Consider the following 15,412-nt stretch of genomic DNA (forward strand, 5'->3'; position numbering starts at 1 on the left):
GCCATTATGAATAAAGTTGCTATGAACATTCTTGTACCTATACTTTGGGGAAAATAAGAACTCATTTGTCTTGGGCATTAACCCAGGAATAGAATTTCTGGGACTTACTTTTAGACTCAGCATTATTAATAAAATCTGTCCTTGTTATACACAGCACAGGTCATCAAACACTGTGTCTATGAGATTCACCCTGGTTCATGCGGCAATTACCAGCTCTTTTTCATTATCAGGTACTATTCACTGTGGGAATATGCCACAATTCATTAATTCATTATCCTGCTAATCAGCATTTGAGTTTGTTTCCAGGGTTTTTGTTTATTTTTTTCCTACTACAAACACTCTTACCATGAAAATTCTTGTACAAATCATTGGGTATTGATATAGTAAGTTTCTTTTGGGTATATACATAGAAATGAAATTGTTGAGTCATAAGGTACGTACAAGATGACAAATTGTTTTCCACAGTTGTTAGACCAACTGACATTTCCAGCAGCATGTGTGAGATCACCCACTGAGCCACATCTTCTCTAACACTTGATATTGTCAGTTTTCTTGATTTAATTTACCAATTAAATGGGTGTAAATGTATCTTATAATGGTCGTCTTATTCCTAATTACTAGCAAGGTTGAGCATCTCTTGATATATTTATTAGCAATGTGTTTCCTCTTCTGAGAAATGCCTGTTTTTGTGTTTTGCTCATTATTTTACTGTTATTGATTTTTATTAATTTGTAGGCATTTTTAACATATTCTTGATATTACACTTTTTGAGTTATATGTATTATAAGTATCTTCTATTTAGCAGCCTGTCTTTTCACCTTCTTTAAAGTGTCTATTGGTAAACAAAAATTACGGTTATGATTTATATTTTGCAATTTTTTTGCATCTTGTTTAAGATTATTAGAGTCAGAAAGATACCCACCTACATAATGCTAAAGTTCCTACACACCTGCAGTTGCTGCCTGTGTACAGGATTATGTCGGCATCCTTTTCCATTATTTTTTCTTACCTATTACCAGTCCTTCCTTGCCATTTGTCGAGCAGTTCCTCCTGTCCCCAGTGCTTTTCTATGTTAGCTCTGTCATGTGTCTAAAACTCTGCTTATTATATCTGGTCTATATATATATATACACACACACACACATATAGAGAGAGACAATGAATACTTTTTCCTCCTCCTAGGTAACACAAGGATCTCCGTCCCTCTCCCCTACATACATAATTGTTGATATGCATTTACGTCTCTTCTTTCTGAACCCTGAAAGACATGATTATTACTATTTAACACAGTGTTCCTTCACATCCCTTTTTAGAAAAAAAATCATTCTCTCTTGTACCTCACAACTGCTACCTAAGATCAATTTCCTTCCAGGCAAACTATAGTCTTTATAATTTCTTTTAGTGATGCTCTGCTGATGGAAAACTGTCTTTGTTTGATTGAAATGTCTTTATTTCACCCTTATTCTGAAAGCTATTTTTGCTGGTACAGAATGTTAGTTGGGCAGGATGTCCTTTCAGTGCATTACAGATACTGTTGTTTTCCACTGTTGGTCTAATCGTTGTCCCTTGAACATAATCTGCCTGTTTTCCCCAGTTGTTCTTAAGCTCTTTTCTTTGTTTTTTGTGCATCATCCAGTTTCTTGTGTTGCATTTGAGTATGTATTTAATTTCATTTATCCTGCTTGGAATTCTTTGCCCTTCTTAGCTCTGTGGATTCATGATTTTCATCAGTTCTGGAGAATTGTCAGCCCTTGTCTCTCACACATGGCCCCGTTTCCCCGCTTTTGTCCTCGGGGACTTCAGTTATACTATGTGGGATCTTCTCACCCTGTCCTTTGTGCCTTTCTTTTGCATTTCTCATCTATGTTTCCTGGTTATACTCTGGATAATTTCTTCTGACCTAATTCACTAATTCCAACTCTAGCAGTGTCTAGTTTGCTGTCAAACCCATTCATCTGCTTTAAAATATTATTGTATTTCTTTACTTCCAGAAGATTACTTTGTTTCTTTTCCAGATCGGCTAGATTTATTTTATAGGTTTCTTTTCTCTGTTTGTGATGATAATTTCCTCGTCAAGGCTGCTGATTTCTTCCCTGCCCGCTGGAGGCAGGGTGGGCAGTTGGATATTTCCTTCTCATTCACTCTTACCTGAGTCTGTAGCCTGCGGGGTCTTAACAGTGTGGCAGAAAGACACGAAGCTCACAAAGGCTCCTCATACTGTCCTCTCCCTGCTAAGCCTTTCTCTCCCCTCCAGTGTGCAGCCCCTCTCCAGAGGCAAGTTTACAACAGACCGTGGGCTCTCAGGTCCTCCCGTGTTTGCTCCTCACACCCACGCTTCCCTATCTGTGGTTGCTTTCAGAGAGGAAGCCAGCAGCCTGGGCTGGCTGTCTGTCCCGCCTCAGCCCCTTGGACAGAAGACGCCTCAGGTGTGCGGGGCCCGAGAGCTGATGTACAGGTGTTCCTGACTTATCCTGGGAGGCAGCTTCCTTCTTGGTAAACTTCTGAACTTGATGCTCCACATTTTCTTTTCGTCCTAGTGCTCTGGCCGACGCAGCCATGGGAAAGAAGGTCTTGCACATCCCCTACAGAGACTCCGTGCTGACCAAGCTCCTCCAGTCGGCTCTGGGTGGGAACAGCCGGACCGCATTGGTAAGATGGCCTTCTCCAAGTAGTTTAGCCTGGCACGGTCGCTGTTATTAAGGCTATTCTCAGTAAGCCACTAACACAGCCCTTGGCGTCTATATAGTGCCCTTAGACGTTACCGTGCGCCTCCCAGTGCTCTTTTTATTATATGTGCAAATAAAGTTTCCATATTGCTAATTTAAAATGGTTATTTATTCTGGTCTGTAGATTTCCAATTCTCTACAAGACACATATTGTGCTTTTATTACCAGAAAAAAAAATGACTATAATTTTAAAATGACTCTAACAATGCTACATTATTTGAAACCACCCATCACTTCATGGTACAACTGGAAGTCAGTTTGAGTGTGTTAGACACGAGGCAGATGCTCAACCCGGAAAGTAGCTGAACTGTGTCATTTCAGCAAAGACTCCAGGCTTTTTTGTTGCATGCTTGCCACGCGGGCACAGCGTAGAACGTGTTAAAATCAGGGCTGTTCAGCCTCAGCTGCAGGAAGGGACAAAACTGGGTGAGCTCTGCCTCCAGCCTTGGAACGGCTGCTGATCCACTGTCCTCACTGGGGAGAAATGCTGCTGGGACTGTTCTGTATGCCTCTCTCCAAAATCACAGTAGACCCCATCCCTACTCTTACCATTTAGTCTTGCCGAACCATTTTTAAATGCTTTACTTTAAAGTTCTTCTGGTTGTCAGGACCAGGGGGCCTCAGTGGGATGACTCCCTAAAAACCTGGACTAGGAGAAAGCTGAACGTTAGACGACAAAACCAAATCCAGCAGCCCCCAGGCCTGCAGACTTGATGAGGCCGACTGAAGGCACTGGGCTGTTTCAGGAAACACACGTGGGCTGGGGCTGTGGGGGGTCGATCATCTCAGCAGGTCAGAGGAGAATCTGCACAGCCAGCTCCAGGCGCGGGGCCGGGGACTGCGGCCCCGGCTTTGGCATGGATATGTGACAGCCCTGTTTGCTCATTTCTCCTACGGGGGTAATAACACGATGCACCTGAAGAGATGAGGTGCTGAACATGACCGAGCTTGGAAAGCCGTGACGCCAACCAGACACCAAGGATGCAGCCCCAGGTCCGGGCACACTGCTCGGCCAACACTGGGCGCCTGCCGCTTCCCTCCCTTGTTGCTATCAGTGACCTGCCCAGTTCCACCTCATCAAAAGTGTGTTTTCTGATTTGAATTCTAGAATACTTAATCCAAAGTCGACGGCCTGACGTAAAACCATACGAACGCGTTCCGGGAGCGAGCTGTGCTCTCTGCAGTGCTGACGAGCGCTCATCAGCCACTCAAACCCTGAGGAAAGCCGAGCCAGTGCCCGGGCACTGGGTGTGGACGTGGCCAGGAGGGAGCTCAAGCCCCATAGGTGCCCGTGGCTACCTCTGGGACTCTGGGCATATTATTTTTCTCTAAGCCTTTGAGTTTTCTGTTCAAGTTGCAAGATTTGAGCAGCACTGTAAATTGCAAGCGGCAAAGCTGCCCTGTGTTAGCTGTTTCAATAATAGCAACCACAAGCCTCCATCTAAAAACACAAAGTCTGAAAGGCTGTCTTTACAGATAGTGGCCATAAGTCCCGCCGACATCTGCTACGAGGAGACGCTATCCACACTGAGATATGCTGAGAGGTACGTCAGGGATGTTTATTGTTTGGCGGGTTCTAAGTTCTAAGTTGGCAAACGCTTCCAGCGCCCTTATGCTTGGAGGGCTGGCATTTTGGGGGAGGGTCCAATGGGGAAGAAGACGGAGATGGTTTGTGGGAGGGGAGTGAGAGGAAATAAAACAAGTCAGGGAGGGAACCGAGGCGCAGGGCTCTCCCACGCCATCGCCTGCCACCCAGTCTTGATAGGAGCCACAGGCTCAAGTGAGGCCAGAGGCTGGAGGGTGGCCTGCGCGAGTTGTCCGTCGGCCTGGACTTTCCTGCTAAATAGCACCACAGTCATTCAGACGTGCCTACTGTCACGTGGGCCGCGGGTGGAGAACGAGGCCAGCAGGGGACTTTTGCCCTAGTAATAAATAAAGATGAGCTGATTAGGCCGCTCCTTCGCCTGGGGACACCACGTCGGCATCCCTTCGTTGGCGCTCTCATTGCCCCAGCCCCGTGCAGCAGGTTAGCTTTTTTTTTAAAAGATTTATTTTTATTTATTTCTCTCCCCTCCACCCCAGTCGTCTGCTTTCTGTGTCTATTCGCTGTGTGTTCTCCTGTGTCCACTTGTATTCTTGTCAGCAGCACCTGGAATCTCTCTTGGTTGCGTCATCTTGCTGCGTCAGGTCTCCGTGTATGTGGCGCCATTCCTGGGCAGGCTGTGCTCCTTTCGTGCAGGGTGGCTCTCCTTACGGGGCGCACTCCTTGCACATGGGGGTCCCCTATGTGGGGCACCCCTGCGTTGCACGGCACTCCTTGCGCACATCAGCACTGCACGTGGGCCAGCTCCACACGGGTCAGGAGGCCCTGGGCTTGAACCCTGGACCTCCTATATGTAGGTGGATGCCCCATCCGTTCAGCCAGATCCACTTCCCAGCGGGTTAGCTCTTTACGGAAGGCCTGAGCTCCCAGGGGGGTGCTCGTGGCCTGGGAGTGGCTGGCCCTTGCCGGGTAAGCTGGCAGGCGGTCATGCTGCGCTGCCGTCCTGCTCATGAGAGCAGGTGCCTGGACCCGTGCAGGGTTTGGGGAGGGGGTGTCCCTGACCATGCACAGCAACTCCACGGCACAGCACCCATCACCCACCACTGCAGCCCCAACAGGGGCAGCACACGGCGCCCGTCACCCACCACTGCAGCCCCACCAGGGCAGCACACGGCGCCCGTCACCCACCACTGCAGTCCCACCAGGTGCAGCACAGGGCGCCCGTCACTCACCACTGCAGCCCCACCAGGTGCAGCACAGGGCGCCCGTCACCCACCACTGCAGCCCCACCAGGTCCAGCACACGGCGCCCGTCACCCACCACTGCAGCCCCACCAGGGGCAGCACACGGCGCCCGTCACCCACCACTGCAGCCCCACCAGGGGCAGCACACGGCGCCCGTCACCCACCACTGCAGCCCCACCAGGTCCAGCACAGGGCGCCCGTCACCCACCACTGCAGCCCCACCAGGGGCAGGGCACGGCGCCCGTCACCCACCACTGCAGCCCCACCAGGTGCAGTGCACGGCGCCCGTCACCCACCACTGCAGCCCCACCAGGTCCAGCACAGGGCGCCCGTCACCCACCACTGCAGCCCCACCAGGGGCAGCACACGGCGCCCGTCACCCACCACAGCAGCCCCACCAGGTCCAGCGCACGGCGCCCGTCACCCACCACTGCAGCCCCACCAGGTCCAGCACAGGGCGCCCGTCACCCACCACTGCAGCCCCACCAGGGGCAGCACACGGCGCCCGTCACCCACCACAGCAGCCCCACCAGGTCCAGCGCACGGCGCCCGTCACCCACCACTGCAGCCCCACCAGGTCCAGCACAGGGCGCCCGTCACCCACCACTGCAGCCCCACCAGGGGCAGGGCACGGCGCCCGTCACCCACCACTGCAGCCCCACCAGGGGCAGCACACGGCGCCCGTCACCCACCACAGCAGCCCCACCAGGGGCAGCTGTGAGCTTGGAATTCCCAGGCCAACATTCCAGGCGGCTGCTTCCACCCAGCTGGAGCGGGTTTATGAAATGAAACTTACCCAACGTCAGGTCTGCCAACAGAACCCTGGCCTCCCAACTGTGAGCGCCTCCCTGACCTTCAGTTACTACCTATCTTTCACTTTTTTAAGATCAATTTATTCTTATTTATTTATTCCCCTCCCCCCTTGTTGTTTATGCTCGCTGTCTGCTCTCTGCGTCTGTTTGTTGTCTGCTCTCCTCATCTGCTCGTCTTCTTTTTAGGAGGCACTGCGAACTGAACCTGGGACCTCCCATGTGGGAGGGAGGTTCCCAATCGCTTGAGCCACCTCCACTCTCTGCTTGTTGTGTCTCCTCATGTGTCTCCTCGTTGTGTCATCTCATTGTGTCATCTTGTTGCATCAGCTCGCCACACCAGCCTTTTGCATCAGCTCTGTGTCTTGCTCATCTTCCTTAGGAGGCACCAGGAACCAAACCTGGGACCTCTTGTGTGGGAGGCGGGCACCCACCTGCTTGAGCCACCTCCACTCCCCTGGCTACCTTGAAAGCAGTGATGCCTCATTCACAAAGTCGGGGGCGCTCGTGGGAGACGAGGAAGGAGTGGGGCCTGCGCGGTGCTGCTTGGTGCTCAGCCCGTGCTGGAAAGACGCCTGGACCCTCTCCTCCCCTGGTGCTCGGGGCGGGAGCCCACACACCCACGACACTGCCATCCTCGTCCTCCCTCCGCACGGCTTCAGCGGCGTTTACTCCACAGACGTTTCCTTCCAGCGTCCGCGCCACGAGCTTGGGTCTTTGGGCCAAATTTAGCCGTGTCTGAAATACTCATTCTGTCCGTGATTACTGGGTGCAAGTCTGTGGCCAGCAGTTTTTTGTTTTGTTTTAACATTTTTTTTTTAAGATTTATTTATTTTATTTATTTCTCTCCCTTTCCCCCACACCCCCACCCCGGTTGTCTGTTCTCTGTGTCTATTTGCTGCGTCTTCTTTGTCCACTTCTGTTGTTGTCAGCAGCACGGGAATCTGTGTTTTCTTTTTGTTGCGTCATCTTGTTGTGTCAGCTCTCCATGTGGGCGGCGCCATTCCTGGGCAGGCTGCACTTTCTTTCGCACTGGGCGGCTCTCCTTACGGGGTGCACTCCTTGCACGTGGGGCTCCCCTACGCGGGGGACAACCCTGCGTGGCATGGCACTCCTTGCACGCATCAGCACTGCGCATGTGGCCAGTGGTTTTTACACGAGAAACCGTGAGCTGCAGAGGAAAGAGAAAACGGTGCCCGGAGCTGGGGCCGTCCTCCCGGGTCTGCCACTAACTGTGTGATTTGGGGCAAACCTTGTAAATTCGCTCTTCCTCCATCTCCCCTGTGCAAAACGAAAGGAGAAAGGTTCCCCGATTTAGCAAATAAAAATACAGGGTGCCCAGTTAAGCCTGAATTCCAGGTAAAAAGCAAATGCCTCTTCAGTGTGGGCACGTTCGCGTGCTGTCAGCCCGTCTTCTCTGGCCGCACGGGAGGGGGTGCACGGGGGGCCAGCTCCTGCGGCCTGACGCCGGGCAGGGCAGTGGCCAGCCCCCGGCGGCTTCTCGGGGACGCGCCAGCCTGTTCCCTGCGCGCTGGCCCGGGGCGGGGGCGGCGCGGGGCCCTGCTCCCCCTGCAGGTGGCCCCCTGGCCCACTGCGGTGCTGGAGGTTTAGTGGAACCTGACGCGGTGTCTCGAGGCACCCGGGCGTGGAAATCTCCTTGTTGGGGCCTGTGGAGCGGCGTCGGGGCTGACTGCTCATGTCCACCGCGGAAGGGCTAAAAAGATCCGGACCCGAGCCGTGGTGAACTCCTGGGTGCCCGAGAGGGCGCGGAGGGCAGAGGACACGCCGCTGCTCGGACGTGGCAGTTCCAGAACGGCAGGTAAACTGAGTCAGGAGGCCGCGGTGGGCCAAGAGGAGGCCTGGCCGCTGCCCGGGCCCGGGGTGGAGGGTGGGGGGCCGAGCACCGTGGGCCAGGGAGGGGCTCGGGGTGGAGGGAAGGTGAGGGGGGTGGGGGGAGCCCCAAGCACCCCGGGCCAGTGAGGGGCCCCGAGCACCCCCGGGCCAGCAAGGGGCCCCTGGACGGAGGGCAGGGGGGCTGAGCACCCCGGGCCAGTGAGGGGTTCGGGGTGAGCAGCCCCAAGCACCCCGGGGTCAGCGGGGGGCTCGGGGCGGGGGGCAGGGGGGTCCCCGAGCACCCCGGGCCAGCGCGGGGCTGGGGCGGGAAGCCGGCCGGGATCTTTCCAAAAAACAAAACCCGCGCTTTGTGAGAAGCGCGGGTGCCGGCAGGGGTGGGGGCAGCGCCCGCCCTCCGGGACCCCTGGGCCTCCGCGGCCCGGCCCGCTCCCCCAGGCTCGGCCTCGTGCAGCCGCGCCCCTTCCCGGGCCGCCCCGAGCCGGGCTGAGCCGCCCCCGCCGCTGCCCGCGCCCCCGGCCGCAGGGCTGCACACCGTTTTATCCCGGTAACGACTCAGACCGGGATGCAGGAGAAAAGCAAAATATAAGCCGCCGAAGCCCACCGTGGCGAAGCGCTCGGCGCGGGAACGGGCCGCGGGGCGCAGCCGCCTCCTCCGAGCGGGCCGCCGCCTGCCCGCGCCCTCCCCGCCCGCTCGGGCCCCGCGCCCCCCGGGTCCCCCAGGCTCAGGGCAGGCGCCCGGCCGGGCCGTCCCCTCTCGCTGAGGCTCCTCGGGGCACTTCCCGACTTAGGGCACTCCCGGGGGGCGCCGGCGGCCCTGCAGGTCCCCGCCGCGCGGGCGCAGGGGCCTGCGGACCGCACCGGGGCCAGTTGGATCCGTGGACCGGCGAGGGCGCAGTGGGCACGGGGTCCTCCCGCGCCGCGCCTTGAGGCACTCCCTGGAAGGGTGGCAGGCGAGGACGCGCCCCCCGTGCCTGCAGGGCGCACAGCGCCGGGCGCGCCTCCCTCCAGCGCCCTCCTGGCCGGGGCTTGGGAGCCGGGGCTTGGGAGCCGGGGCTTGGGAGCCGGGGCTTGGGAGCCGGGGCTTGGGAGCCGGGGCTTGGGAGCCGGGGCTTGGGAGCCGGGGCTTGGGAGCCGGGGCCGCGCTGCGCTCTGCAGGGCCCGTGAAGCGCCCTCCCCACTCGTGGGTGTGGCTCCCGCGGAGAGCCCTCGTCCCGCCCGCGAGCGGCCTGGCACCTGCCGTCGTCTCGCCCCTCACCTTTGGCGCTGCAGGCGTGGCCGACTCTGCCCCCTCCTCCCAGCGCAGGCGGCGAGTTTCCCGGCAGAAACCCGGTCTGGGGCTCCCGCCAGCCCGGCGACCTGGGCGCAGCAGCTGGCGCGCGCTCGCGAAGGATGGGAGCGGCAGTGCGAGGCCCTGGCCCAGGTGAGTCGGGGGACCCTGGCCCAGGTGAGTTGGGGGCCCTGGCCCAGGTGAGTCGGGGGACCCTGGCCCAGGTGAGTTGGGGGCCCTGGCCCAGGTGAGTCGGGGGACCCTGGCCCAGGTGAGTGGGGGGCCCTGGCCCAGGTGAGTCGGGGGCCCGGGCCCCGGGGCGCAGCCCTCCCTCAGGCCCAGGCGCACCCGGCTCCCGGCGTGTAGTCCGGGGGGTAATTCTGGCGAGTTGTTTCCGGAATAGGTAATGTCTGAAATGTGACCCGTGACAAATGATATAATATTGGCAGAATTAGGTGGTGGTGGGTGGCAGGGCCGGAAAGGGAGGGAAGCACAAGGGCCTTGGTGTATATTGATGAGGGAGGCTGAGGAGCAAACTCAAGGCAACTGATAAGTAGAGGTTGGGGAGGATTTGAGGGGTGGTCTTCTGGGGACTGGATGACGTAACCCCGAGCCACGGCGCCTATCCCGGGCTCACTGCCAAGGTCAGGACCTGAGTGGGCCATGTGCGTCTGGTCGCCTGGGTAAGGGAGGGGCCCTCTCTCTTCTTCCCACCCCCACCCTCACCTTATTACCAAAGCCGTGAGGCTCTGGACAAATTCCCCGGTGGTGGATCAGACCTGGAATCCCTGGGGAGCCGTAGGAGAGGCCAAGTCTGGATTCTGGCAGCTCTGTGGAGCCTGGAACAGATGTGAGACTCGGGCAGTGTGCGGGGAGAGGGAAGGAGCCTGGGGCATCAGGAAACCAGATCAACCGGGGGTCCAAGCATCCTAGAGGTGCGGGTGTAACAGAGGGCACACCCAACAGCAAGAAGCACCGTTAAAGCAGCGTTCTGGGGGGGGCGGGCTGGGATCGTGACTTCCAGCTGCAACAGTCAAGTCTAACTCAGAGAGTAGGACCCCAGGATTTTTATGTTCTGTATAGACAGTAACAATGAGAAGGATTTTCATCCTACCCTCTTTATTCTTTATCAGAAAGAATTTCAAGACTTTAAAGTTTTCCTTTTGCCTGCATAGTTTATTCCAGTTCTGTCTGACTATTGGCAACTGAAAAAAAACGAATTAAGCTGCAAGTCAACAAACAAGTTGTTTGTGGTTGGTTGATATACGGGATCCTCTCATTGTCCTTCAGTTTACCTAGTTAACTGAGTCCTTTATCCTGTGGTTTGTTTTATGGTTCAGATGTCCTTGGGTTTTTTTTTTTTTTCCAAATTCTACTCAATTTATTCATTTTTTTAAAAAGATATTACATTAAAAAATATGAGGTCCCCATTGGCCCCCGCCTCCCCCACCCCACCACTCCCCCCCCAATAACACTCTCCCCCATCATCATGTCACATCCATTGCGTCTGGTGAGTACATCTCTGGGCATTGCTGCACCCCATGTCCCGTGTTCCGCACCATAGCCCACACTTTCCCACATTCCATCCAGTGGGCCATGGGAGTTTTGAGGAACTCTGTTGCTTGAGACTTTGCAGACTTGGGCCATTTTGTGAATCTTCTCTGGCCGAGTCCTGCCTAAGAGTAACCTCCAGAATGACCTTCCAACTCCATTTTAAATCTCTAAGTCACAATAACTCTATTTTGTTTTATTTCTTTTAACATTTCCCCTTTTTGATCAAGATCTTTCTCTGAAAGCCTTACTGAGCTACATTTGGTATTAATCACTTGGCACCAGGGAGGCTCATTCCTGGGAATCATATTCCATGTAGAGGGAAAGGTAGTGAGTTTCTTTGCAGAGTTTGGCTTAGACAGGGACCACATTTGAGCAACAAGGAAGTTTTCAGGGGGTGACTCTTAGGAATTAATTATGATTAGGCTTAGTTTTATTACAGAAATAAATTTCATAAGTGCAAGTTTTAAGATTAAGAACTTGGAGTCTAGTCTTCCCAAGGTATAAGATTTAGCCAATTAAATAAGTGCCAATGGATGTGACCAATAACTGTGGCCCTTCTGTGGAGTTTGAATTAGCATAGACCCAGTAATTTGATAGATTGCCTAGGTCAGCAATCCTTTGTAAGGCTGGAAAACTAAAGATGGTGAATGGCAAAGGGCCTGAAAGAGAGGATAAGGGCAAGAGTGAGGGGTTTAAAAGGGGTAAGGACTCATTGTGGTGGGGACAGAGATGGACTGGGGTACAAAAAAGGGCTAAGGAGTAAAAGTGAAGGTTATAGCAGGTGTTATAGAGCTCATTCAATCTGATGAAAATCAGGTCTGGTTCTTGGGTTAGCAATTTATATCAGATACCGCCTACTTCTGGGTGACTTAAGCCTGAGATCGCTGTAAGTATGAATCCCACAGGCCTGGTCTCGGTCTTGGGATAGCTGTGTGCACCAGATGCCATCTGCTTCTGATCTTGATAATTTTGAGCTTTAGGTCCCCAGAAGGAATGGATTTCAAGGCAGGGCTAGGGCCTTTCTTTAGATGAGAAATATGAATCCAAAAACTAATACCTTCTAATTTAGCTGCACATGGGTTAAAGTGCCTGGTAATAAAAAGGTACCATACCGATGCTAGGTGTCAACAACAGGGGGTATAAGGGATACAGGGCTTTTATCTTGGAGCAATGAAAATGTTCTCAGATTGATCGTGGCAGTGAAAGCACAGCTTTCTGATTATACTGAAAGCCATTGATTGGACTCTTTGAAAGGATGGTATGGCATGTAAATAAAGCTGCTTTTTTAAAAAAGTACTTGATAGTGTCCCTTCCTGTGAGATTAGAGTAGTCTTTAGGGAGATGTCTTTTCTTGTATACAAAGGCTGAAGATAGTGGTCCTGAATATTTTCATCTCCCAGAGCATGGTATAAAAGAATTGTTTTATTTTTCTTCAAAGTTTTGATTAATTCCTGACAATAGGTTAGTATATTTTCTTTTATGAGGCAGGGCTCATATATTCCAGAGTTTATTTTCATAGGTCTCCCTGTTATAATTTCAAATGACGATTACTTATATTTTCCAAAAGAAGTGGATCTTACATTTAACAAAACTATAGGTAAGGCTTTTTGTCCATGGTAGATTGAAGGAGTCCATTAATTTAGCTAATTGAGTTTTGGTTTTTTTTAAGATTTATTTATTTATTTCTCTCCCCTTCACCAATTGTCTGCTCTCTCTCTCCATTTGCTGTGTGTTCTTCTTTGTCCCCTTGCATTCTTGTCAGTGGCACCTGGAATCTGTGTCTCTTTTTGCTGCGTCATCTTGTTGCATCAGGTCTCCTTGTGTGCGGCACCACTCCCGGGCAGGCTGCGCTTTTTTTGCACTGGGCGGCTCCCCTTACAGGGCGCACTCCTTGCATGTGGGGCTCCCCTACACGGGGGACACCCCTACGTGGCACAGCACTCCTTGCACACATCAGCACTGCACATGGGCCAGCTCATCACACGGGTCAGGAGGCCCTGGGTTTGAACCCCGGACCTCCCATGTGGTAGGCGGATGCTCTATCCATTGAGCCAAATCCGCTCCCTAATTGAGGTTTTTTTTTTGGTCTTTATTTATTTTTTTAATGTTACATTAAAAAAATATGAGGTCCCCATATACCCCCCACCTCCTCACCCCACTCCTCCCCCATAACAACAACCTCCTCCATCATCATGGGACATTCATTGCATTTAGTGAATACATCTCTGAGCACTGCTGCACCTCATGGTCAGTGGTCCACACCATAGCCCACACTCTCCCACGTTCCACCCAGTGGGCCATGGGAGGACATACAATGTCCAGTAACTGTCCCTGCAGCACCACCCAGGACAACTCCAAGTCCCGAAAATGCCTCCACATCTCCTCTCTTCCTCCCACTCCCCACCCCCAGCAGCCACCATGGCCACTTTCTCCACACCAATGCCACATTTTCTTCGATTACTAATCACAACAGTTCATGAAGAGAATATCAGTAAGTCCACTCTAATCCATACACTATTCCTCCATCCTGTGGACCCTAGAATGGTTGTGTCCACTCCACATCTATATCAAGAGGGAGCTTAGATTCCACATGGATGCTGGATGCAATCCTCCTGCTTTCAGTTGTAGGCACTCTTGGCTCCCTGGTGTGGTGGTTGACCTTCTTCACCTCCATGTTAGCTGAGTGGGGTAAGTCCAATAAACCAGAGTGTAGGAGTTGCAAGTCTGTTGAGGCTCAGGGCCTGCCTGTCACATGGTCAGTCCAGAGATTCAGGTCCCCTGGGTATACACTAAACCCCAGCACCAACTACAGACATGGTAAAAGTAACAGGAGAGGCTCCTAATTGAATTTTAATTACATCATTGTTTCATTCTATTAAACTTGAGGATTGGAGTGAGAGGCACAAGGAAAATTTTGCGAAATAGGCCATATTTTGCATATTGTTTTCATTTCTTGCAAAGGGGGTTCTTCAGTCACTGTGAAGATCTAAGGGAATTCTCCAGTTTGGAATTCTTTTAAAAAAATACCTTTGTGACTGTAGCTGCAGTAGTTGCCTGCATGGAAAGGCTTTAGCCCAATGAGAATACATACAAATTATTACCAAAACACGTTTATAGCCTTGGAATAGGGGTAATTAAATAAAGTCCAACTGCCAAATTTCAAAAGGTCCAGTAGGTAAGGGGAATGCCCTTGAAAGCTATGGAGAGGTTTTCCTGGATTACACGTGCGACAAATTAAACAATTGTGATATATTTTCATAGCTATTTTAGGGAACAGTTTCCAGAAACACTGCTTTCCTCAACTTACTTTGCACCAGTATTTCAGCAAGACATTTTATGACATTAATTTCTAAAACAGTTTCCTGGAGGCAAATACAATGTACGGTCAGCCATATCTGCCCTCTGGTTGCCAGGGCTCCCTTCACATTTGCCAGAGGATGACCAGGAATTTTAATTATAGTCAGAGGCTTTGGTAACAGTATAGCATTTGTCAATTTCATAAGATAAGACCTGTCTTTTATTCTCCCTCCATTGGAGGGAAAAAACCATCTTTGTTTCCATAACATCCGCAAATCATGAACGACCCTAAAAGCGTGCAGTCTGTCGGTGTATAGATTTGCTGTTTTTCCTTCTGCAAGCACACAAGTTCTTGTGAGGGCAAGAAGCTCAGCTTGCCGGGCTGAGGCAGGACCGGGTCCTGTCGTTTCCTGGTTGGAGGGGTAGCAAGTCCAGCAGGACAGGTTCCTGGGTGCTCTTTAAGTGGGCGCTATCTGTGTACCAGATAACATCACAGTATTCATCTTTTTTTTTGTGGAGTTTTTTTGAGGAGTTAATATTTAGTCAGCTAAAGCTATGCAGTCATGAGGAGTTTGGTCAGAAATAGGAAGTAACGTTGTGACAATGAACAAAAGGGACATTGGGAGGGGACATTTCTTTTTTTTCTTTAATTTTATTGGAACACAGCCACGCCAAATCATTTTCTTCCTGTCCGTGGTTGCTTTCCCTCCACATGGCTGTTATGTAGGTAGAGCATCAGGCGTGGGAGGGACCTCAACAGAGCTGGGAGGAAGATCCTCCAAACCGAAGTTCCAAAATTGCCTGAAGAGGGGAGCAGATGTAGCTCCAGTGGCTGGGCACCTGCTTCCCATGTGTGAGGTCCCAGGTTCAATCTCTGGTACCTCCTGAAAACAAACAAATGAAAAAAACAACTCTCACTAGGGAGAGAATGTAGCTCAGTTGAGCACCTGCTTCCCATGTACAAGGTCCTGGGTTCAATTCCCAGTACCTCCTAAAAAGGGAGGGGAGCTGATGTGGCTCAAGCAGTTGGGTACCTGCCACCCACACGGAAGGTCCCAAAGCTCCCAGGTCCGGTTCCCGGTGCCTCCCAAAGAAAATGAGCAGACAACGAGCACACA

General features: G+C 52.5%; 1 protein-coding gene across 1 annotated transcript in view; it reads left to right on the top strand.

Annotated features, from left to right (window-relative positions):
- LOC131273118 (kinesin-like protein KIF28P) overlaps positions 1–15,412 on the top strand; it is a 137,945-nt gene that overhangs the window by 41,871 nt on the left and 80,662 nt on the right. Inside the window, exons 7-11 of the mRNA XM_058275359.1 lie at positions 2,538–2,649; positions 4,203–4,270; positions 8,035–8,141; positions 8,612–8,720; positions 9,524–9,620. Of these exons, the coding sequence (XP_058131342.1) occupies positions 2,538–2,649; positions 4,203–4,270; positions 8,035–8,141; positions 8,612–8,720; positions 9,524–9,620 (493 nt within the window). The remainder of the gene's footprint in view (positions 1–2,537; positions 2,650–4,202; positions 4,271–8,034; positions 8,142–8,611; positions 8,721–9,523; positions 9,621–15,412) is intronic.

Source organism: Dasypus novemcinctus, chromosome 13, assembly GCF_030445035.2.
Source record: "Dasypus novemcinctus isolate mDasNov1 chromosome 13, mDasNov1.1.hap2, whole genome shotgun sequence".
Taxonomy (NCBI): domain Eukaryota; kingdom Metazoa; phylum Chordata; class Mammalia; order Cingulata; family Dasypodidae; genus Dasypus; species Dasypus novemcinctus.